The 22,317-nt window shown below is 38.4% G+C and overlaps 4 protein-coding genes across 6 annotated transcripts in view; 2 read left to right on the top strand and 2 right to left on the bottom strand.

The window, feature by feature from the left end:
- Positions 1 to 534: 534 nt before the first annotated feature.
- Positions 535 to 8,834, bottom strand: LOC107048122 (ATP-dependent RNA helicase me31b). 3 transcript variants are annotated; one of them, XM_015271131.1, is made up of 7 exons: positions 7,507 to 7,521; positions 7,339 to 7,417; positions 7,076 to 7,245; positions 6,377 to 6,583; positions 6,125 to 6,296; positions 5,173 to 5,690; positions 535 to 4,590 (listed from the first exon to the last, which is right to left on the bottom strand). In XM_015271131.1, the coding sequence occupies exons 3-7, from the start codon at positions 7,214 to 7,216 to the stop codon at positions 4,294 to 4,296; spliced, it is 1,335 nt and encodes a 444-aa protein (XP_015126617.1). In that variant the 5' UTR covers positions 7,217 to 7,245; positions 7,339 to 7,417; positions 7,507 to 7,521; the 3' UTR covers positions 535 to 4,293. The 3 variants fall into 3 exon arrangements, with proteins under 3 accessions (XP_015126617.1, XP_015126615.1, XP_015126618.1); XM_015271129.1 differs by lacking the exons at positions 7,339 to 7,417; positions 7,507 to 7,521 and adding an exon at positions 8,401 to 8,834; XM_015271132.1 differs by lacking the exon at positions 7,507 to 7,521 and having other exon boundaries at positions 7,339 to 7,433.
- Positions 8,835 to 10,306: 1,472 nt separating this feature from the next.
- On the bottom strand, positions 10,307 to 12,687 carry LOC107048081 (zinc finger protein 236). The gene is made up of 4 exons (XM_015271053.1): positions 12,627 to 12,687; positions 11,579 to 11,985; positions 10,893 to 11,047; positions 10,307 to 10,511 (listed from the first exon to the last, which is right to left on the bottom strand). The coding sequence occupies exons 1-4, from the start codon at positions 12,685 to 12,687 to the stop codon at positions 10,358 to 10,360; spliced, it is 777 nt and encodes a 258-aa protein (XP_015126539.1). The 3' UTR covers positions 10,307 to 10,357.
- A 2,362-nt stretch (positions 12,688 to 15,049) lies between these two features.
- Positions 15,050 to 18,774, top strand: LOC114841691 (vitellogenin receptor-like). The gene is made up of 2 exons (XM_029126769.1): positions 15,050 to 18,044; positions 18,659 to 18,774. The coding sequence occupies exons 1-2, from the start codon at positions 15,050 to 15,052 to the stop codon at positions 18,772 to 18,774; spliced, it is 3,111 nt and encodes a 1,036-aa protein (XP_028982602.1).
- Positions 18,775 to 20,041: 1,267 nt separating this feature from the next.
- Positions 20,042 to 22,317, top strand: part of LOC107048181 (vitellogenin receptor) — a 9,963-nt gene continuing 7,687 nt past the window's right edge. Inside the window, exons 1-3 of the mRNA XM_015271245.1 lie at positions 20,042 to 20,124; positions 21,098 to 21,161; positions 21,543 to 21,820. Of these exons, the coding sequence (XP_015126731.1) occupies positions 21,101 to 21,161; positions 21,543 to 21,820 (339 nt within the window). The 5' untranslated portion in view covers positions 20,042 to 20,124; positions 21,098 to 21,100. The remainder of the gene's footprint in view (positions 20,125 to 21,097; positions 21,162 to 21,542; positions 21,821 to 22,317) is intronic.

Genomic DNA, 22,317 nt, shown 5'->3' with positions numbered 1-22,317 from the left:
CCCCCCCCCCGCACTCTATAAATCGATTCGTTTACATTACACGGTTGAAAATATAAAGTGTAACGAGTGGACATGCGCAGAAGTAATGACACACTGTCCCAAATATTGGGAATTAAAGTCGATGACTTTAAATCCGAAGGGAAGTGATAAAAACCCAGAAAAAAAACTTCCAAAAATTCTCACCCCCTTAATCCTCAAATATCTCTGTAAATAGCGGCTGTAAAAAAAATGTCATACGACATTTTTCGTCGACAATTTCAAGAGCTCCAAAAATGGTCTTGACATATTTTTCGGTAAACCCAATAATTTCGAAAATATTCGCAAAAATCTCTGAATTTTTTTTCTGCTCTCGATTTAAATTTCATTTCCTTCATTAGTTATTCCCCAGTTATCTCGATAACGCCTCAATTTATCGATAAATGTTATCAGACCTTTTTCGTAGCACTTGAAATTCTCAACAAAAAGTATTTCATCACATTTTCCCCCAACCCAATTATTTACCAAGTTACCCTCGAATTTACCACTTCCCCCAGAAAAACTTTCTGTTATTAGACGTTTCCACCATCTGACATCACCTCAACCGCAATGTTCTCTCCAAAAAAAACCCCTCCCCCTTCCTCGATGGGTGCATTAATCTCCCGAGACTGAAACTATTCAGCCCATAAGACCCCAAAAACAGAAATTTCAAGACTTCTCCAATAATTCAGTCCGGACATTAACGAGATCCCATCGAGCCCTGAATCACCCTAACTCACTTTGATCGTAAGAAATAATAATTCGAAGATAATCGTAACCCCCAACGAAACTAATCAATCGAATAATGAAAATGATAAAACTGCAATTACAACTGCAGTTGTTACTGCTTTTGGTTGACTTATTTTCCATTCTGCTCTATTAACACAACTTCTTTCATCTTTCAAGCTCATCATCTAACGATTAATCCATCATCATGCCTCACAATCATTTAATTAAACCTAAAAACCACAATGGAAAACATTATCACCGGTTATTCTACATTTTATCCAGAATAAAAATGCCCCTTTCTGTTATTTTCGGGTGTTTCGCCATTTCATTCAACTCCATTCTGTTTCATTCAGCTCTATTCATTCCACCACAAACATAATAACGAACACAATCCTCATTTGAATAAATAAAGAATGAAGGGCATTTAATTCATCTTTACAGACTTCTCTGGAGTGAAAAGTCGATGGACACAATTCTTCGTTCTCCTTCTTTATTTATATATAATATATATTTTTGTTGCATTTTTCTTTGCAATAGCAATTAATACGTTGGACTATAATTTACATTTAGTGGCATGGATCTACCAGCACTCATCAGTCGGTTCACACAAGATTGTTGAGTCAAAAAAAGAGATTCATTTGCAAATGGTTTTTCGTTATTTTCATGTTTTTCTTTTTCGCTCGTCAAGTTCGAGGAAATTTTTCAATTCTCCCTCGACAATTTTTTTAAAAAATCATTTTTAATGCTCGGTAATGAGGGCCGGAGCCCTCAGGATTATTTCGGATGTGGAGAGAATTTTTTAAAAACCATTTTTCCCTTTTTTTTATCGCGTTTCTCTCACATTTGCTCGACTGCCACTCTCGTATCGGTTTTTTTGGCCCGGTTATATTACAAAGAATTTTCTCGAGGATTGGGAGGTTACTTCACACACCCACAAACCTCACTCACATGTTCACATTTACAATAAATGTCTCTTCGAGTGTTTTTCGTCGATTTACGATATTTCAGGTTTTATCGCTAGTTTTAATTGTTTTATGTTCTTGCGATTTTCGTAGAGTGAAAAAAAGGTATACGTGATGTTATATATGTGTTTCGTAGGTGTGCAGGATCGTAATTGATTATTCTTCGATTTTTAATGAGCGTTGATCAGTAGTGAAGGGGTAAAAATGACGCTGGGATGTACTTTCGTAATGATTACGTGAACGAGTGGTTTTATCAAAAAATATGTTCAGACACTGTTTGTAGAGAATCAAATTTCCCACATAAAATATCTTACGACATTTTTCAATAAACCCAGCAGTTTTCGAGATAATCGCGATTTAGTGAAAGTGTGATTTTTTATTTTTCGTTATTATCCACTTCACCACTGATTTTAATCGTTTAATTTGTTTTTAATCATCATTCGAGTACTTCTGAGGATTATTAATGATCAAGTACTCATGTACAGAGACAATGATTGATACTGGGTCTTGAAATAGTGAAGAAAAACATCACAGCACCATGTTTTGTACAAATACTTTCACATTTTCTTCATTTTTTGCTTTTTTTTTCATAATTTTCATTTCGTCGAGTGTTAATTAATCGGTGAAAAAAATCATGAAAACATCCGGGGTAATTTAACTCTCCTTCATGGACCGTAACAGCATGTTAATTATGAATTAAAATCATTCAATAATTAATTATTTTTGTATTTACGATCCCCCACAGCGCCCACGAAGCCCATCAGCCAAATCGGTTATAAAAATAATTGTATAAAACTAGTCAATTTTACAACCCTCTGATTCTCAATCACAGTACCATTAAAAAAAATTTCTCCAATCACATTCGAGGTAAAAAAAAACACGGAATAAACAGGGAAAAGGGAGAAACAAAAAAGTTTTTGAATTTTTTTATGGGAAAAAAAGAAGAAAAAAAACAGATTTTTTTTATCTCGGTCGTAATTTTTTCTGGATTCTCGTGATTTGATTTTCAGAGTTGTATTTATGACCGTATTGAGATTGCAAAATCAAGCCACAATCAAACTATACATACGTTTTGTTTATTTTACAGTTGTATGATAAATTCGAAAACGTTAAAAACGTAACGATTTCATTAATGAAAAAAAATTATGATTTTTCTTTCTCTGTGGATGAAATGAACCAATGAAATTGAACAGGCCAAGAGAAAATGAACTTCTTAATAAGAGTTTTTATCAAATTATTTGAGGAGTGAGAAAACTTGATGAATCAAACTTCACATTTTCTTGATTATCTCGATGGCAACAGGTTTTAGGGAAAAACACCCCTGAACCTTTTTTGCAGCTGAGAAAATTTCCCACAAAAAATGTCCCGCAACATTTCCCCCCAAAACCCGTCATCACCGAGATAAATCACAATTTTCTGGACGAAATAACCCTGCGAATCCCTCAAATTCAACAAAACACTTTCACTAATTTCCCAATTATCTCGATAACGAGTGGATTTAGTGAAAAATACCATCAGTGTTCTTTTGTAGATAAGAAAATTCCCCACAAAAAATATCTTCTGACATTTTTCCCTCAACCCCATCGTTACCGAGGTAGTACCCCATTTAAGGTTCATCCTTCCACCCTCAAAAAATTCCCCCCCATCCCCAAATGAATTGAATCCCACAATTTAATAAAGAACGAGGCCCTCAGTATCAAAACGTTCATCCTTAGTAAAACCCCCTCAATATTTGTTCTCATGCTGTATGTACACGAATAAAATGCAATAAATCCATCAATTTTAAATTCCTCCATAAGAATAACCCCTTCCACTGTATCAATTCAAACAATTCTCCCATGAATATCCCCTTCTACGCGTTGTGCTCTTGATAATGGCTTGACTCTGACTAATTAATTATCAATTATGTACATTTAAACGTTATTGTTGTCTATTTACAGAGAATAAATGACTCGCACCGGCACACGCTCACACTTCAGTCACTGAGTTCATCGAATTAATTTAAACATATCGTTTTGTTTTTATATTTTTTGAAATAATGTCTCTCAATCAAACCGATTTCAATTGATGTGATTGATTCTCCTCGGTTTAACCATAATATTTACAAAAAAAAAAATCACATCTTCGTTCTATTAATCCCTCTGTTCATCCATTTTGTAACGAAGAAGTGAACAGCTGCGAATTTCAATGAATTTCTCCATGTATTTTTCTTCTTGTTGATTGAGTCTTCCTTTACGTCTTTTTTAGCACTTGAACTGTCTTTTTACACTGGCTACAAGCACGCACACCCCATTGAGACATTTTATCAGACTTAAGTAACGTTTATTCCAGTTTTGTTGGTATTTTAATTATATTTTTTTTTCACTATCTCACGTTTTTGTGTTCGAAGTAATCGAGGATTAATGCCATAGTATGTACGAGTCACCAGAAAAAAAAAACACTTCCTCCTCCTCCTCTTCCTGTATTTCTTCCATCATTTTTTTTTATTTTTTAGGGTTTTTTAATTTAATGTATTTATGGGTGTTTATTTAATGCAAAATTTGCGATTCTGGTTTTTCAATGTTCTTGATATAATCGTTGAGACAAACTACTTCGACACATTACCTTCCTCCATACTGTTGCTGTCGTCTGGTCTTGCAACGTATAAGCTTGGATCTATCACTTTGGGAATTGGCTTGATCTCTGTACCAAGCTCAGACTCAATACGATGGAGATTGAAACGATCCTCGTAAGTTATCAGATTAATGGCAATACCCAAGTGGCCAAATCTGCCAGAGCGACCGATACGGTGGAGATAGGTCTCAGCCATTTTTGGAAAATCAAAGTTTATTACAACGTTCACAGCCTGGACGTCAATACCGCGCGTGAACAAGTCACTGCTTACCTAGTGTTTTTTTTTTAACAGAATCAAAGAAACGATGGATTTTAGCGTTTTTTTCTGTGGATAATCCATTCTTTAGTGGATGTAAATTTAAATTAAATGGAATGAAAATCAACAGCGCATGATTTTTGATGAAAAAAATGCGGAATCGTTACAAAAAAAATCCTTTGATGATTATTTCTTCAAAGCAAGCAGTAAAAATATTCATTTTTTGACCTAGGAATGAAAATTTAAGAACGAAAAAATCATGCTGCGATAATTCTATCCCCAATTCAATTACTAAAAATTCTAATTACCACAGGAGAACCATTATCTTCACTAACACTGTAATTTCTATTATAGTCCCCTAACAAATAATTCCAGAAAAATTATAGAGTACAAACTCCAAAAAAATAAAATCACTTTAAAAAATAACTCCTCCAATGATTTCACCTCCAATTCAATAAATAATTCTCTTGATTGCCACAATAGCCCCCCCTAACAGATTATGCCATAAAAATTGCGTACGAACCATTGCTGACCCCAAAACAAAAATTCCAAATCAACGAAACAAAAGTACAATGAAAAAATATTAATAAAACTCACCAAATTTCGGCATAGGCCAGCGCGAAAATCATGGAACACACGATTTCTGTGTGCTTGTGCCATTTTGGCATGAATGTAATAGCAGCAATACCCCAAATCTGTGATTTTCTTGGCCAACAATTCAACCCGCTGCGTTGAGTTGCAGAATATAATACTCTGTGTTATTTGGAGTTTTGAAAATAATGTATTGAGGCAGTGGACTTTCTGGCGTTCCTGAACAAAGGCGTAGTACTGTGTGACACCCTTAAGTGTCAACTCCTCCATCAAGTTAATCTCGTATGGATCTCTCAAATGTTTTTCCATGAATTGTTTAACAGTGAGGGGAAACGTGGCTGAATACAGCAATATCTGTCGTTCCTGGGGTAATCTGGAAATAACATGATCCAACATGCCTTTGAAGTCTTGTGATAGGAGTTTGTCAGCCTCGTCAAGTACCAAAATTCTGCAGTGATCCATGTTGGCGACATTTTTGTCCATCAGATCGAGAATACGACCTGGTGTTGCAATAATCACTTGAACTGAAATTTAAAAGAAATCAATTGAATGAATGACAGCAAATTTTCAACAATCACGAGTGTTGATTCCTTTTTACAATTAATTGTTTATAAGCATTCACTAAAATAGAAAAAGAATGTCAAGAGGCATTCTTTAATTCTCTCTCAACATTATTTTGCAAACCTCGTCGTTACGAAGGCCATTGCAAAATAATCTACATCTGTTTATTAAAAATGTGTTTATTTCTTTTATTTTCTGTAAACCTTGTCGTCGTAAAGGCCATTGCAAAATAATTTCCATTGATTTGGTGTTGCAATAATCGCTTGAAGTGAAATTTTTTTAAATTAAATAATCAGCGAAATAATAAATTGAAAGATTCAATTCTCTTTCAACATTTTTATTATCATAAATGGGGTTTCGAATGGGCGAAGATTGATAATTATATTGAAAATTCTACCTTTTTGGTAAATCCTCATAATGTCATCACGCAGATTAGTTCCACCAGTGGTCACCATAACCTTAACATCCATGTGTTTAGCGAGCTCAATACAGATTTGAGATGTCTGCAATGCTAATTCTCTGGTAGGCACTATGACTAATGCTTGGATAACGTCTCTCTTGGCGTCAACCTGCAACAAAAATACCAAATTTTAATAAAATAAAAATAATAAATTATCATTATTATTAATAAAATGAATAAATGAATTACCTGCTCCAATACTGGGATTGAGTAAGCTCCAGTCTTTCCTGTACCGTTCTTGGCACGGGCCAGAATATCTTTACCAGACAGGGCAATTGGTATACTGGCTTCTTGAATTGGCGATGGTTTCTCCCATCCTTTCTCAAATATTCCCATCAAAAGTTCTCGCTTCAAGCAGAATTCTTCGAAATCGTTACCACGTGTGTCTGTGACATCCTGCAATAGACAAAAAATAAGAATATTAAATATCGTGAAGACAATTATGGAGAATCAACATTTATTATGAATTTTGAGTAATATTGTCCATAAAAGCAAATTACAAATCAATGAAAATGGAATGAAATTGAAAATATCAATCATGGAGAATATCAAGAATTGATTGATGTCAATAATTCATTTTTTTGACTATTTTTTGATACTTCGAACAATTGATCAATTTCGTTGAATGATTTTGGCTCAAATTCAGGCCAGAAAATCCACTAAATCGATGAGAAAAAAATGAAAATAGGAATTGAAAAAAATATAAACAAGTTGAAGAAAAGTAAAAAATTGTAAATAATATTGATTTAAGAATTTCAAACATTTTGACTATAAGATATTGCAAATAATTACAAAAAAGGATGAATAATAATGGAAAAAAATCTGATAAATTTTGTAAACTAAAGTTGAATAAAAAAAGCTTTTTAGAAATATGGGAAATATTCTTACACTTGTCTTGATGCGTTTGTCCTTTGGTGGAATTTTAAGTTTTGCTTTCCAGCCCACATCGTCCATCTTCTCATGGTCTGACTTACTGGTCAGACCCGAATTCAGCATGTGATTGGAATTAATATGCGTTTCGGTCATCATCTCGAAAACAGTTCAGTGATCCTATTAATCTGGAGCAAAAAATTTAAAAAAAGTCAGTGCCACAAATTCACCAATTCCCAAAATGAAAAAAAAAACAAGTTTTTCTCTCATAAAATACCTACAAAATCACGATTTTCCCATTAAAAAAAAATCGAAAAAACCAACTAGAAAAATCCAAACCAAGTTCTCAAGACCCATAACCTATCATCAACAAAAAAAAAAGAATGGAAAAAAGAAAAAGAAGGAAGGACTAAACTCTCACGAAAATCCAGAAATTAATCGTCAAAGACCTGAAATATTATTTCACCTTCGAAGCCCACGTTTGAATAAAACCCGAAGCGAATAAATTGCCTTGAATATCACGACTCACGAGTGTCTCAAGCCCCGAACGAAAACAAACAGCCGAGGTCACCTCGCAGTCCCCAACGACAATTTCGCCTAAAACTCTCGAACAATTCCGTCTCAACTTGTTTTGATAAATTCCGAAATGCCTCTTACAATGACCCTAATCCGCAGCACAAAAGAATCCCAAAAATGTCCCAGAACTCCTTCGAAAATCCATCACAACAGCCCCAGAACAGACTTTAATCCCCGAAATATCGATCATAAGTTTAAAATAATCCGAAACAAACAGGAAAACTCTTCGAAAACCTGAAATCCAAACCTTTAATCTCTCTTTGTTCTCCTCTTCTGTCTACACACCAAACTGGATCTCAAAAACTCGAATGCCAAAGTAAATTAAACCGCAAACTCCCCAAAACCCCCTCCAAAAAAATTAACAACTCCAGAAAAGCCTAAGAAATTCCCAAAAGAACCTAAAAAAAAATCATCTCAACGAGTAGACTGGTCTTCCCCCCAGACACGAAAAAAAAAACATCTTGAGCGATTTTTCAAAAAAAAAAAAAAAAAAATCCCCCCCCCTCCCCTTCCCCCAAATGAGCGACCAAAGCCAAAAAATCGTGAACAATAGCCCGAGGTGGAGGAAAGATGAGGGAAAATAGCTGAAAAAAATTTATTCAGGCGCCAAAAAATGATCTCCCACCACTGAGAGCTCCCCACATCTCCCCAACGACAAGTTAAAAATACCCAGAACCGATAAAAATGATGTGATAACGATTATCACAGGTCCAAACTCAATGATTCAAACAATTAATTAATCAAGAATGATAAAACAATGTAATTACCTCGTGAAGGATGTACACCGATGCCGATTAGCGAGCGTAGTATTCAGAAATCCACAGGGGAACGTAACGAGAAACACACTGACACGCCAAAATGGCCGACAAACTCTCCTCGTTGCCCCCTCTCCGCCGCCCCCGCCCAATGTCAATGTTTCGATCTATCGCCGTAACGCGCCAAGCGTTCCCTCCCTAACGAAATTGTTCCAACCTCTTTTTCCCTGTTTTTTTTTCTCGGAGTTTGCACTTTTTTCTCGAGTCTTTGGAGAAACTCGCGGTGGGACTGGGCCTGGGAGACTTCCTGGAGAACTTTGGGGGCCCGTGGGACGCTCGAGGGGTCTCGGTGCCGCTTATCAAGGGTTTTCAAGCTTTTTATCTCGGAAATTAGCAACGCACTGCGTCAAATGCCGGACGATTATTGCAGGAGAAATGTACACAGATGTGGCCAGCGCGGCGAAAGGGTGGGGGGTTCAACCGTCGGGGAGGGCCGCATGCGCGCGGTTCCGGCGCGTTCGGTATTGAGCGGGAAAGTTTGAAACAGGTGTTCCGGTGCCGAAGGGTCTCGACGATGAACTGGGAGGTAGAGGGAATTGAAAAAATGCAGCCCATTTCGTGGAAATTTTTTTATGAATTAAGGAGCAGGGTAACAGGAGACATTAATTTTGAAGGTACTACTCATACGTGAGGTTAAATCAGGCAGCGATAGGTTCGGAAATTTCTCTACATTGCCGACTGGTGGCACGCTCCGCATGCCTAAAAGTCCCATTTCCGCCACATTGTGATGAAAAATATTGTTCGTAACTCGTGAAAAAATGTTTTTTGCACTCGTTACGAAATATACTATTTTTCACCTGGGGTCAAAGGTTAGGAAAGTCGACTTTCGGCAAAATCGTATTTTTTCGCTGAGTGAAAGTCGATTCCAACTATTCAACTGATGGGCTATCCAGAACTCTCAACAGTATGTGGGAAAAATAAAAAATAAAAAAATTTTTTTTTCACCTGGGGCCAAAGGTCATATCTTGGATTTTTTCAGGGGAAAAGTCGACTTTCGGCAAAATCGAATTTTTCCGCCGAGTGAAAGTTCATTCCGGCTATTCAAGCGACGGGCTATTCAGAACTCTCAACAGTATGTGGGAAAAATAAAAAATAAAAAAATTTTTTTTTCACCTGGGGCCCAAAGGTCAAATCTTGGATTTTTTCAGGAGAAAAGTCGACTTTCGGCAAAATCGAATTTTTCCGCCGAGTGAAAGTCGATTCCAACTATTCAACTGACGGTCTATCCAGAACTCTCAACAGTATGTGGGAAAAATAAAAAATAAAAAATTTTTTTTTTCACCTGGGGCCAAAGGTCATATCTTAGATTTTTTCTGGGGAAAAGTCGACTTTGGGCAAAATCGAATTTTTCCGCCGAGTGAAAGTTGATTCCGGCTATTCAAGCGACGGCCTATCCAGAACTCTCAACAGTATGTCGGAAAAGTAAAAAATAAAAAAAAAATTTTCACCTGGGGCCAAAGGTCATATCTTGGATTTTTTCGAGGGAAAAGTCGACTTTCGGCAAAATCGAATTTTTTCGCCGAGTGAACGGTGATTCTGATGATTCAAGTGACGGGCTATCCAGAACTCTCAAAACTCTTTGAAAAAAGTAAAAAAAGTGAAATATATATTGTAACGAAATCGAATGTTCAAATTATTGATCCTCATCCCTCTTCCTAATATATTTGCGAATGTGTTTTGTTTTGTAAAATTTGATTTTTTTTTCTAAAAATATGAAAAGATTTAAAAAATATCGGCACTTGTTCAATCAATTGTTTAAAAAAATTTCTCGAGCAAATGTTGTTAGCAAAGCGTAATGCAGTGAAATTTTCATCATTTTTTCAATAATAAAATTTGATTGAGAGTTCGTAAAGAAGTATACTCAACATAAAATTCTTTATTCAAAAAACTTGTTCCTTATCTCTACACTTTATTCTCTCTTCTGTGATAGTCTGTATTTACGACATGCCTCTGGGCAATGACGCTCCAGGTATCTTCTCTGGGAGAATGCTTTGAAGCAAACTTCGCACCGCCACTGCCACTCGTGGTGGTTTCGCGTCCTCTGATGAGCTCGTAAATTTGATCTGGAGCAGATTAAATCCGATAAAAGACATGGGACCGTCACATCAACCCTTCAACTGCGGAAATTACATTTCTAGGGCATTAAACAGTGAAGAAAATCCAGTACATCGTGAATAACAACATATCCAACAGTTCACGTATAAAACAATTTCATTGGATTTCTAATAAACTTTCTATTAGTTTTTGGCTGATTCTATTGAATTCTATGAAATTTCCATTTTTCTCTACAATTCATTCTAGTATAATATATTTTCTGTGAAATTTCCTCGACTTAAATTTTCGCATTTGACATTTTTTAAACACAAAAATCACTCGTTTATTATTCTGGTCTACGAAGTATTGTGATTTCTCGATTGAATTTTCTTTTCAATAACCAACTGTACCTGTCAGCGAATGATTTATTGCACACTGGACACTCGAATGGTCTCTCCCCCGTGTGGAGTCTCAGGTGTCCCTTCAGCACCCAAGGGCGATCGAAACTTTTGTGACAATATGGACAAAAATGTAGAACTTTTGCCTTTTTCCAAGTTTGAGGATTCTGAGAGGAATGAAAATCGTCAATAACATAATGAAAAAAATCTCCAGAATACATCTCATGACATATCTCTTCCGCAGAATAAAATTCTGATAATTAACCAAAAAATAACAAATCTTAATTGCAATTTAAAAAAAATCATTTAAAAAATAACAAATTAAATAATCCAATCAATTGAATGATCATCTCTCACATTTCTGTTAAAAATGATTCATCAACAAAATGATTGAACAACCATTTAAAAATAATGATTCAACAATCATCTAAACAATCATTTTACAAATTGTAAAAAAAATAATAAACCGTCTTTACTAATTCTCTGATATCTCGAGAACCATCAGTCCTACCAAAAATTACCAAAGGACCTTTTTGTAGCCCTTGAAATTCTCCGCAAATAATATTTTATCACATTTTCTCCTCACTCCATTCCTCATCGAGCTAATCCCGCCCAAAGAAAAAATTAAAAAAAAAAGAATTTATATTCATCTAAAACTTCTACTCCAGCAACTTCTCCAGAACCCAATGATTGCTCACCTGTGCTCCCTGCACCTGAGGTACCTTGAACCCCTCGAGAACCTCCTGTGCCCCTCCAACGCGCTCCCTCACCTCCACGTCCTGCCTCTGCCCCCAAACGATCACTTGAGGCCTCCTCTGGGCCTGCTCGAGTGCTCCAGCACTCCTCTCCATCGCATCCTGTCCTCCCGGTGGCACAGCCTCCAGGGCATCAGGGGGAGAGTCCTCCCGAGGTCTCTCTTCCACTCCCACCAAGCCCAGCCCAATTCCACCGGCCACCGAGTGGTTTTTCGTGAAGTTATACCTCGTCATGATCGACAATCCATCGTATTCAGTGGGGCTCAGTGACCTATCACCACTTCTGGAGGTACCCTTGTCCTTTCCTCGCTTTCTAGAGGCCCCAGGGGCATTAACAGTCCCTTTAGGTTCTATGGGATATCCGAGAATTGGAATAATTTACAAATTAATTGCATTAAATTAATTAGAATTGATTGTATCAAATTAATTTCATTGAATTGCATTAAATCAATTAAAATCAATTGTATCGGATCAATTTGATTTAATTGCATTAAATTAATTTAAATTAATCGCATCGAATCAATTTGATTTAATTGCATTAAATTAATTAGAGTTAATTAGAATTAATTCCATCAAATTGCCAATTGCTAAATTCGTTTAGAAATCATAAAAATTGAAAAGAAAATCAAACCCGTCACATGTAATACTCAATTTTTCAAAAGTCAATTTTAATGAATATGTTGGTGACAAAATTATCTCGAGAACAAGACGTTCCACACAAAAATTTGATAAGACATTTTTTATGAGGAATCTAGTCGGCTGCAAAATTTTTCTCTGACATTTTCTCCTATAACCACTTGTTTCGGAGGTAATTTCCCAATTATGGGAGACACCATTGCAATTATTGTTGAGGGACTCGTAATAAATTCATTCAGGAATTCATGATCTGCAAAAAAGAGATGAACGCGCAGTTCCCAAAACGCCGGATTTGATTTATAGCCACTGGGCCACTGAACCTGTCACAATTACCCTTCATTTCACGTCAACTCACGTCTAGCGTCTCCCCGGGGTCTCCTGGACCTCACGATCGACTTCATGAGACAATGCGGCATTTCTCAAGTGCTTGCAGAGACCATCAACGACAATTAATTCCACTACTTGCGAGAATTTCCAAATCACTTGGCTCGGGGATGAGTAGTTACCGGAAAACACTGGGGGGCTTATGGAGAGTTGCGTGGGGGGAGAGTGGCGAGTTGTGTTTTGTTTTCGCTGAAAAGAGCCAATCTCGGGTGCCGATTTAAGGGGACACGTCGGTGAAATTTAAAAGCCTTCACTGGGCCTTGAGTTGTTTTCTGCACAACTTACTCTATTGAGTTATTTTTTAAATATTTTTTTTTCGGGTCAAATTTTTTTTTTATTACATTTTTGTCTTTCTACACGGAGAGAAATGTTTAGTAAAAATTACGGAACTCACAGTTTGCTCACCGATCACGGAATCGACTCAGAAGATTTAAGTGACGGTATCGTAATTTTTCACTGAATCTCCTGTAAAAAATTACGGAACGCTCTGGAAAAATTCCGTGACAGTTCCGTAAAATTTCCTACAACCACTATTCACCCCGGAATTACGGAAAAGATACGTAATTTTTATTGAATATTTCTCTCCGTGTATAAAAAAAAAAAATCAAACATTTTCTTTCTATCAAAAAAATTTAACAGAAAAACTTATAAAATTTGAGCCGAAGAAATTCTATAGGAAAATCGAATTCTATTGACTTTTTCTGCAGAACATTTTCTACAGAATGTCTTTCCGAGGATCTATAGAGATCGTAAATTTCCTCAGGAAGTGAATGCCATTGGATTCAGAGCGCTACAAGTTTTTGAGAAAATCTCAAAAAATAGAAATCATCATAGTTTCGATGAATTTAAAAAAAAATACTCTTCTATTACAGACATAGGGACTATTATAGACATAGATTGCTCGGGCGATGAACTCCAGAAACTTTTCTGGATCATAAAATGTCTGGAACTAGTGGTGGGGGGATACAATCCGATAACTCCCGAAGGGAATCTCGCCGGTGCAACCAAAACTCCTGACAGTCTGAAAGGGAAAGACGATGAGTTTCCCGTGACCATTCCTGTTTTTTGGCTCCGGGTATTTAAATATCGAGTGCCAAAGATTGTGCGGAGGCAATAAAATTCATCGACGTCTTGACTGAATTCACCAATTGGTAAGCCAAGATTCTTTTTATTGCTTCCGAATGGAATTTTTGGATTCACAAGGAATTCCACACAACTGATTAAAGAAGAAATATAATTCCATTAAACATGATAGTACAAAACGATGAATGATATTCGATGCGAGAAAATAATGTGCAAAATGACCATTCGAAATGAGAATTGAGGTGGAACGATCAGAAGGGAAAAGCCCATTTGACTTCGGACATTACATTCTTGTGACAAAACTGTTCATTTCTTCCTGAGGGTGGCCAGACAAATGCAGTCTGCCACCGAAAGAATGTCACTCATCCCGTCGCGTTATCACGCCAGACTCGTCAAGCCACTTTTGGTGACGACTCTAGGATTAAGAAAATAAATATTGTTATCTCCGGAATTGTGCCAGGAGGAACTCGTTTCTCAACGGTATATCCTAGGTTTCTAGCTCTTTCCAGCGCCCCAGAAAGATGATTTGATTTGTCAGCGAAAATGGACAGAATAATTTTTTGCTATATCAACGCGTTAGTCTAAAAAATAAAGACAATACGAAAATAATGAAGATGAATTTTTTATTTGTTCATCAGAAAATGGCACGCTTCGCCTGGATATTAGCGGGCTTACTCTTGACCTTATCTAAACCCGACATATGTAAGTATATATTTAATCAAAATAAAAAATCCGAATTGTGACAGACCGGTCCCAAAGAGATCGCGCACAGTTCAGTGGACTCTCCTTTATTCTCCCACGAGACCGAACGCGCGCTGTAATTGTAACAATCATAATTGAAAATCTCAAAATTAAATTAATCCTGAATTAAATTTGCCGTCTCAGACGACTGGAGCCAATGAGGAATAAGCGTGACAAACTTGCGAGATATCGATAGTTATCGACTTTAAGTGTATGTTTTTTTTAGAATAGGAACCATTCCATAATTCGCACTCTACTCTCCTCGAGGCCTGCTTCTCCTCAAAAACCTCCCCCCCCCCACTCCTCATTTATTACGGACATGGGTCACAGAAGGCTATGTTTTCCCTCCCCCTTCCCCTCCCCTGACGTCAACTGTTTGCCAACAATATCGTCAATCCTCTTTTTCATTCATCATCAGCTGCCGGCTCTTGTGCCCCCCACTTCGAATGCGGCAACGGAAGATGTATCCAGCAATCATACGTCTGCGATGGTGACAAAGATTGCAACGACGGCTCCGACGAGCGTAACTGCGCAAAAAGCGGTAAATGCGAGAAAGGCTTTCGCCTAACGATGGGCCGCCTCTGCCTAGACATAAACGAATGCTCAGAGAGTCCTCCAGTCTGCGATCACAAGTGCCAGAACAAACCGGGAAGTTACACCTGCTCCTGCGAGCGAGGCTACGATCTCCAGCCGGACGGCCGAACCTGCAGAGTGAGCAAAGAGAAAGGAAGCGCCCTCCTAGTCTTCTCCACCAAGACAGAAATCCACGGCTTCAACTTGACATCGAACAAAGCTTACACCCCGATAAGGAAGACCCTGACACACGTGGGTGGTGTCTCCCTGGACTCCACCTACATCTACTGGGCAGATGTCAAAAGAGAAGAGGAAGGTATATTCCGGGCGTTTGCCAATGGCACAGCAGCTGAAGTAATCGCGATCGCAGGCGTGGGAATCCCCGAAGAGATAGCTGTTGACTGGGTAACCGGTAACATCTACTTCACAGACAGTCTTTACAAGCGAATAGGGGTCTGCACGAGCACCGGCTCCCACTGTACAGCAATAATCACCGAAGAAACTGAGAAACCACGAGGACTTGCGCTGCATCCGACGACCAAGAAGATGTACTGGAGCGACTGGGGACATGAACCCCACATTTCCACAGCCGGAATGAACGGAAGATCTCGGTCTTCTATGGTAACCGATCATCTGGGCTGGCCCAACGGTCTCACCATCGACTATCCTTACTCGAGACTCTACTGGGTTGACGCAAAACTCAAGATCGTCGAGTCCATCAAGCTTGACGGAAGCGACCGAACAACTGTGCTTCATACAGCCGTCACCCATCCCTTCTCCATCGCTGTATTCGATGAGAAGTTGTTCTGGAGTGACTTGAGGATGAAGAGCATTCGCCACTGCAACAAGCTGACCGGCAAGGACGAGAAGATTCTTATCCAAGAAGCCAACGAGATCTACGGAATCCACATTCATCATCCTGTGTTGAAACCCAAGCTTCATAATCCCTGCAATGCTGCTAGCTGCGAAGAAGTCTGCTTGCTAGCTGCTGACGAGAGCTACACTTGCACCTGCAGTCTTGACAAAGAACTCGGGTACGACGGAAAGAGTTGCAAGCAGATCAGAAATATCAATCAGCATATGATCATCGCTACTGGAAGCACTTTCTTGGATTATCGTCATGATATCCTGGGGAGGCCCCACTGGGACAGGATCACAACATCTCATCACTTCGCTGAGGTCTACGAAACCACCAATCGCAACTCGTTGAGCAATGGCAATCAAATAATGTTCGACGAGATCTCTCGGATCTTCGGAGGTGACAAAATAATCGGCGGTGTAGCGTTCGATTATATCGGGAATAACTTGTACTCGGCGGATGTTCAGCAGAAAAGAATCGAAATAATGAGTTTATCGACTTTGGAGAGGACCTATTTTCCCTTCTCCGAAGAACCCAGATCGATTCTACTTATTCCGGAAAAGTCCACGATGTTCGTGACATTCTGTCTGACATCCAGTTGTCACATCGACAGAATGTCGATGGCAGGGGGCGAGAGGAGCAGATTTCTGAAGAATAATTTCCGAGGTCCACGAGTTGCTCTGGCCTTCGACGCCGAGACGGAGAGGATCTTCTTGGCGGATCAGGGGACAGGGAGAATTGAAAGCGTTTCTTTCGATGGGAAAGACAGAAAGCTACTCTATTTGCATTTAAACAAGCCTGTGAGCCTGGCAATCCTCGGTGATGAGGTCTTCTGGACTCTCCAGAACTCCACGACAATCTTCTGGTCGAACAAGACGAAGAGCTTCACCGGAAAGAAGCGATTCAACTTGGCAATTCAAAATGTCGATGTTATGCATTTGATGACTACGAGCTCTAGGAATCAATCGTCGGAGGAGGTGCATCGGTGCCAAGTCAACAATGGGGGATGCTCCCACGTGTGTTTGGTGGAGGCTCCGGGATCTCGTGTATGCAGATGCCCACCAGCAATGATCGTTGACACAGACCAAGAGACTTGTCTGCTGGATTCCGCCTGTCCGATTGATGAATTCGAATGCTCTTACGATCACTCCTGCATCAGCAGAGCTCTACGGTGCGATGGGGTTGACGACTGTTACAATGGGGCTGACGAGGAAAATTGCACCAGCTGTTTGCAAGACGAGTTCACTTGTGAGAACTTCAAATGCGTATCGAGAACGCTGATGTGCGACGATCGCGATGATTGTGGAGACAATTCCGACGAGAAAGACTGCGATTTGGGGCAAGATGCGAGCAGTTCACCACCTTTGGTCGAGGAGGCAGTTGGTGGCTCCGTGGGGCTGACGACTGCTACCAACGACGATGTCAGACGAATTTGCTCGAGCCCAGAGGCCACCGAGGGAGTTGGCAAGCAACAGAGTTCAGGTGTTCTTGGGACATTTCACGAGTTGAAACTCTTGACCAAGGAGGATAAAATCGGGGGGAGTGGGGGGAGAACCAGAGTCCTCGCTGTCGACTGGATCACTCATAATGTTTATTATTTGGACGGCGAGAGTCCTGAAGCCATCAAATCCTGCAGCTTCAATGAGACGAAGTCTGCTCTGGTGGTGCAAGCCAGGAACTCTGGGGTTATATCAGCATTCGCGGTGGAACCAAGGGCCGGCTGGCTCTTCTGGGGACAAAGGAACTTGACTGATTCCGATGGACTCAACAGCGAGATCTGGAGGAGTGATTTGACTGGAGGAAATTTGGTGAATATCGCGGGGGGAGTTGGAGTCGTCTCGGGGATGACTATTGATCAGGAACGATCCATGTTGTACTGGGTCGACGCTTCGCTTCAGGTGGTTGAACGAGCCAAGCTTGATGGCTCGGGTCGAGAGGTCTTCCTCAGGCAGAAATTCCAGGAGCCTGTGACCATCAATGTTTATGGGGACTCGCTTTACTGGGTGATGGGGCCTTCTGGGGTGCTTCAAAGGTGCTCGGTTGTGGGGAAGGGGCCTTGCATGCCTGCTCCGATCAGGAGTCATCGTGGACCTGGATTGTTTGTTATTTCTCATGGCTCCAAGCAGCTCATTGGTAATTGGTATTACATTAATTAGGTGGATAATTTGGGACTTGAGGAGGATTTAATGTTGTTCGTATTAACCTCCTGAACTGGCGTTCCGCGCCCACCCGAGTCCACTGGCTCGGTGAGCAACGCGCCGCCCGTGTTACGGTTAGCGCGGTGTTGCCACATTGGAGTATACGTGAATAAAAATCTACACTGCACACATTTTCCTCGAATTAAACACCATTTATGCTCCAAAAAAAATTCGCGTTTTTTATGAGACGCCAAACACGGCACGAGATAGAGATGTTGACGTTCCTAATATCTCTGAACTGAAACGAACGACGTGGCAACAGCGCGGCTAAAGCCGACTACACGAGTCCACTGGGTCCGGGCGGCGAGGCGCCGCTTTTCCGTACCAGTCTCACTAAATTATTATTTTTCATGGTATTCATGGGGTTTTCAAGGAATATGAATCTTACCAGTTCATTCTAGAGGGTTTGAACTAGGCATTGTAATTTTTACAAATTTTTTCATACATAATTTTGCATGCAACAAGAAAAAATCGAGAAAAGGCCGCGCTTTGCTCATTGAGCCAGTTCAGGAGGGTTAATGATAACTCGAATTTACTGGGGGCTTGCAGGCGATGTGGCCACAGCTTCCGGCGCTGACAGGTCTTGGCGCACAGTAGATACTGCCACCACTCCCGCCCTTGCCGTTCACGAGCCCTCTCAGGAACCTAATGATGGTCAGCGCTGATAGTCGACTTCAACTTCTGAACTACACTGAGAGAAAAAATAATTTTGACGAAGATTATTTCCTTAATAAAAGAAAATATTCTCCTCTTCATTTTTAGAGTCGTGAAATCTCTTTCCGCATAGAAAAAAATATAAGCCAAAACTTATAAGTGGAATATAGTGATTTTGCCGGAATTATTTCGTGAATATATCCGGTGGCATATATCTCAGATATTGCATTTTTTGCCGGAAAGTATACCACATGTAAGCGGATGTAAGTGACATGTATTTCTGTATATAAATCATTTTCATTCAACCATTTGTTTGACTGATTTTCTGTTCGATTCTTCAAACAAAAAAAAAATTGAGCGAAATACCTTGGAAAATTTAGGTCAGGGAATTCGTATAGAAACGTCTCAATAGAAAAAGCTGCGTAGAAAGAAGAAATTGTCCTGATTTTTCCTGTAAAATATTTTCTTTCGGGTCTTTCTATAAAAAACGCGCAGTAAAGCTGCAGGATTTTTCAATAGAATCGGCCAAAACCTAATAGAATTGTCTGTAGGAGTTCAATGAGAATCAAATAGCAATGGTTCGTGCCTCGGGACTCTAAATTCAATTTAAGGTCAGATCATTAGAGAACCTGATAAGAACTATCATCAACACTTTTGGTAGAAGATTCCCCAAGGGCGAAACATGATACGCATTTTTTTTTCATAGATACTAACGTCGAATTTGTAATTAAAAATGGTAATTTATTTGAGTTCTTTGATCTCATTAAATTGAGGACAAGTCTGTCACGTCAAGATCATTACAAACTCATAATTCATATTTAATTGACAATAGCTATATCATCTCCGTATCTATTTCATCATTATCCGCTCAATCTGTTTATTTTATTCAGTGTTATGATTTCATTCATTTTGCTTGGTTTATTTGCCTGTTTTTCATTTTACATAATTTCACGCACGAAAAAACTTCATAAGGACAGCGTGCGGAATAATTGTATCAATTTCCGTGAAAATAACGCGAATTAAGATTTATTATCATTGAATTTATAGCAGAAGTATTCAATCACCGACGAAATTTCTTGAATTTTGTAGAAAAAAAAATTCTTCGTGTCGTACCATTGATGGGAATTTATCGATTGGTCAATAATTGGACAAAATAAATGACTCTATTTAACAACAGAATCAGTGGGTCGAGTATACTGAATATTCCCTGGCATCCGAAACTCGAAGGCCCATTGTCCGGTATTTACGAGAGTTCCCTTCAGTCATCATTCTCTCTTGTCACTCGACGGATATCCAACAGAGAGTAGTGAGAAGAAAGTGTCTAATCCCTGCAAGCCCCTTGCGTCTGCCGTGCGTTATCGGTGAGTTGCCGAGTGATTTCGTCCATCACTTACATTTCCAAAAATTAATTCATTTTCTTGTGAAGGGTTGATTTTAAGAGAAAAATTTAATGAATCATTGAACAACTTCACTTCAATGCTTCAATGCAATTATTTAATTTATTAATGTTCAATCCAGAAAATTGCAATTCCCCAATTTCTTCCGTTATTCATTGATTTTTCTCATTTATTCCCCAGACTGTTTTTAAAAATTGATCTTCAATTGGACAAAAATTGGTCCGCGACAATTATTAATGGATTTCTTCCATTTTTAATGAACGCAAAATATCAAAAATTATCAAAATAGATCCAAACGTTTCAAATTTTCTTTAATTCGTATTTTTAAAGAAGTATTGAAAAAAAACATGAGAATTATTCATTAATTCTGAAAAAAATTAGTTCTCATCATGTGCTAATTAACATCTTCTAATAATAAACCTTAGATCTAAAAATACTTTAATTGCAACTCTTTCTTCTCAATTCGCTTCATTTTCCCGGAAATAAGCACAAGTGATTGCGTAAATGTCTCGTGGGACATTGAACCGATAGTGTTTCCAGTGGGTGAAATTCGTGGGTGAAATTCCCTCAAAAATCGCGCTAGCCTATATTTAATATCACGCGGCATTTTACGCGCGTGGGAATTTCATAGGAAAACCTAGTGAATGTGATAGAAAATTCTGCTGGATTTCCATAGAAAAATAATAAAAATAAATGAATAAATTTTTTTTAAACCGTGGAAAATATCTCAATATATTTGTTAATTTCATTTTATTCATTTATTTCATTTTGAAAACATGTCTTTAATTTTTTCAATTGAGATTTAATTGATCCTAATCGTATTATCAGCATATTAATGATTTAAGAGGCCCATTTCATTACCCCGTCCCCTAATAAAGTCCACAGTTTGATTTAATTCACATTTAATCCCTGATTTCTCCCTCGGCTTATTGCGCAGGCGATGGCAAGGATCAACTTGGTGTTTACCTGTGTTCTCCTGTGTTTATGTTATCAAGAAATATGTGAGTATTCAAGCAATTTGGGGAGCACCGAGGAATTTCAAACCGAATGTTTCTCTTGATTTTAAATCCAACTTTGTTGAAGAGAAAAATTAGAAATTTCCAGTGAATTGAGAATTTCATATTTTTTTGATTTCTCAAAACTGAAATTATCTCGGTAATTATAATTATAATGAGTCATTATTATGAGTAATTAATGATTAATGATAATTAATTAATTAGTTAATTAATTAATTCATTATAATTAATTCATTTTATTTCTGAATTTTCTCAGTAAACAAAGAGAAAATAATTATAAACAATAAATTGAATTCCCTCATTTTTTCATTCCGTCAGTAATCGCACAATTAATTATTTTGTATCATTTTCCCGGTCACTCATTAGCATCGGAAAATTGCGAGCCTCCAGAATGGTTTCAGTGTAAGAATAGCAGATGTGTTTCCGCATTTTTCCGTTGCAACGGTGACAACGACTGCGGTGACTTCTCCGACGAGCGAGACTGTTCAGAAGTCTCAGAGTCGTCGACAACTCCTCGGCCGAATCAATGCAGCCCCAGTGAATTCAGATGCAAAAATGGCAACTGTATTCCCCTGGAGAAATTCTGCAATAACATCGATGACTGCTACGATAACAGTGACGAATACACAGACTGCACAACGAATGTAAGTCAATTATCACTCAGTCCTGCGATGCGCAAAATAAAAGTTATAATTTAAGTAGTTCTCAATTTGATTTTCAACCGTTTGACGCAATTCAAGCAAAAAATTTTTTTTGTTAACCATTTTTTTCATTATTTTTGTTTTATTGTCGGAAGTACTGATGAGAATAATAATTTTCATCATAAGATTATTCTCATCATTAGATTATTCTCAATATGGCAAATTATTGAGAAGTTTTGATAGGAGCATATTTTATCGATGGATTAATTGAAAAGAAAATAAAACAGTCTAATCCATCGCCCAGGGGGCGACCCAGAGGGAAAAAAGGAAAATGTGATGCTGAATTTACAATGATAACTTACAATGAGTTGAAAAATTTGTGTTTTCGATAGAATATTTTCTATTGAACATCTTTAATTTCTCTACTTCGATTTTCCATTCAACCTCTTCATCCGTGTGCATTTTTCGCATCTCCACGTCCCCCCTCCCCCCCCCCCCCC

Source organism: Diachasma alloeum, unplaced genomic scaffold (genome assembly GCF_001412515.2).
Source record: "Diachasma alloeum isolate Michigan unplaced genomic scaffold, Dall2.0 Dall_scaffold_00185, whole genome shotgun sequence".
NCBI classification, from domain to species: Eukaryota; Metazoa; Arthropoda; class Insecta; order Hymenoptera; family Braconidae; genus Diachasma; species Diachasma alloeum.
The sequence above is the reverse complement of the archived record's forward strand: the minus strand, read 5'-3'. Positions and strand labels throughout refer to the sequence as shown.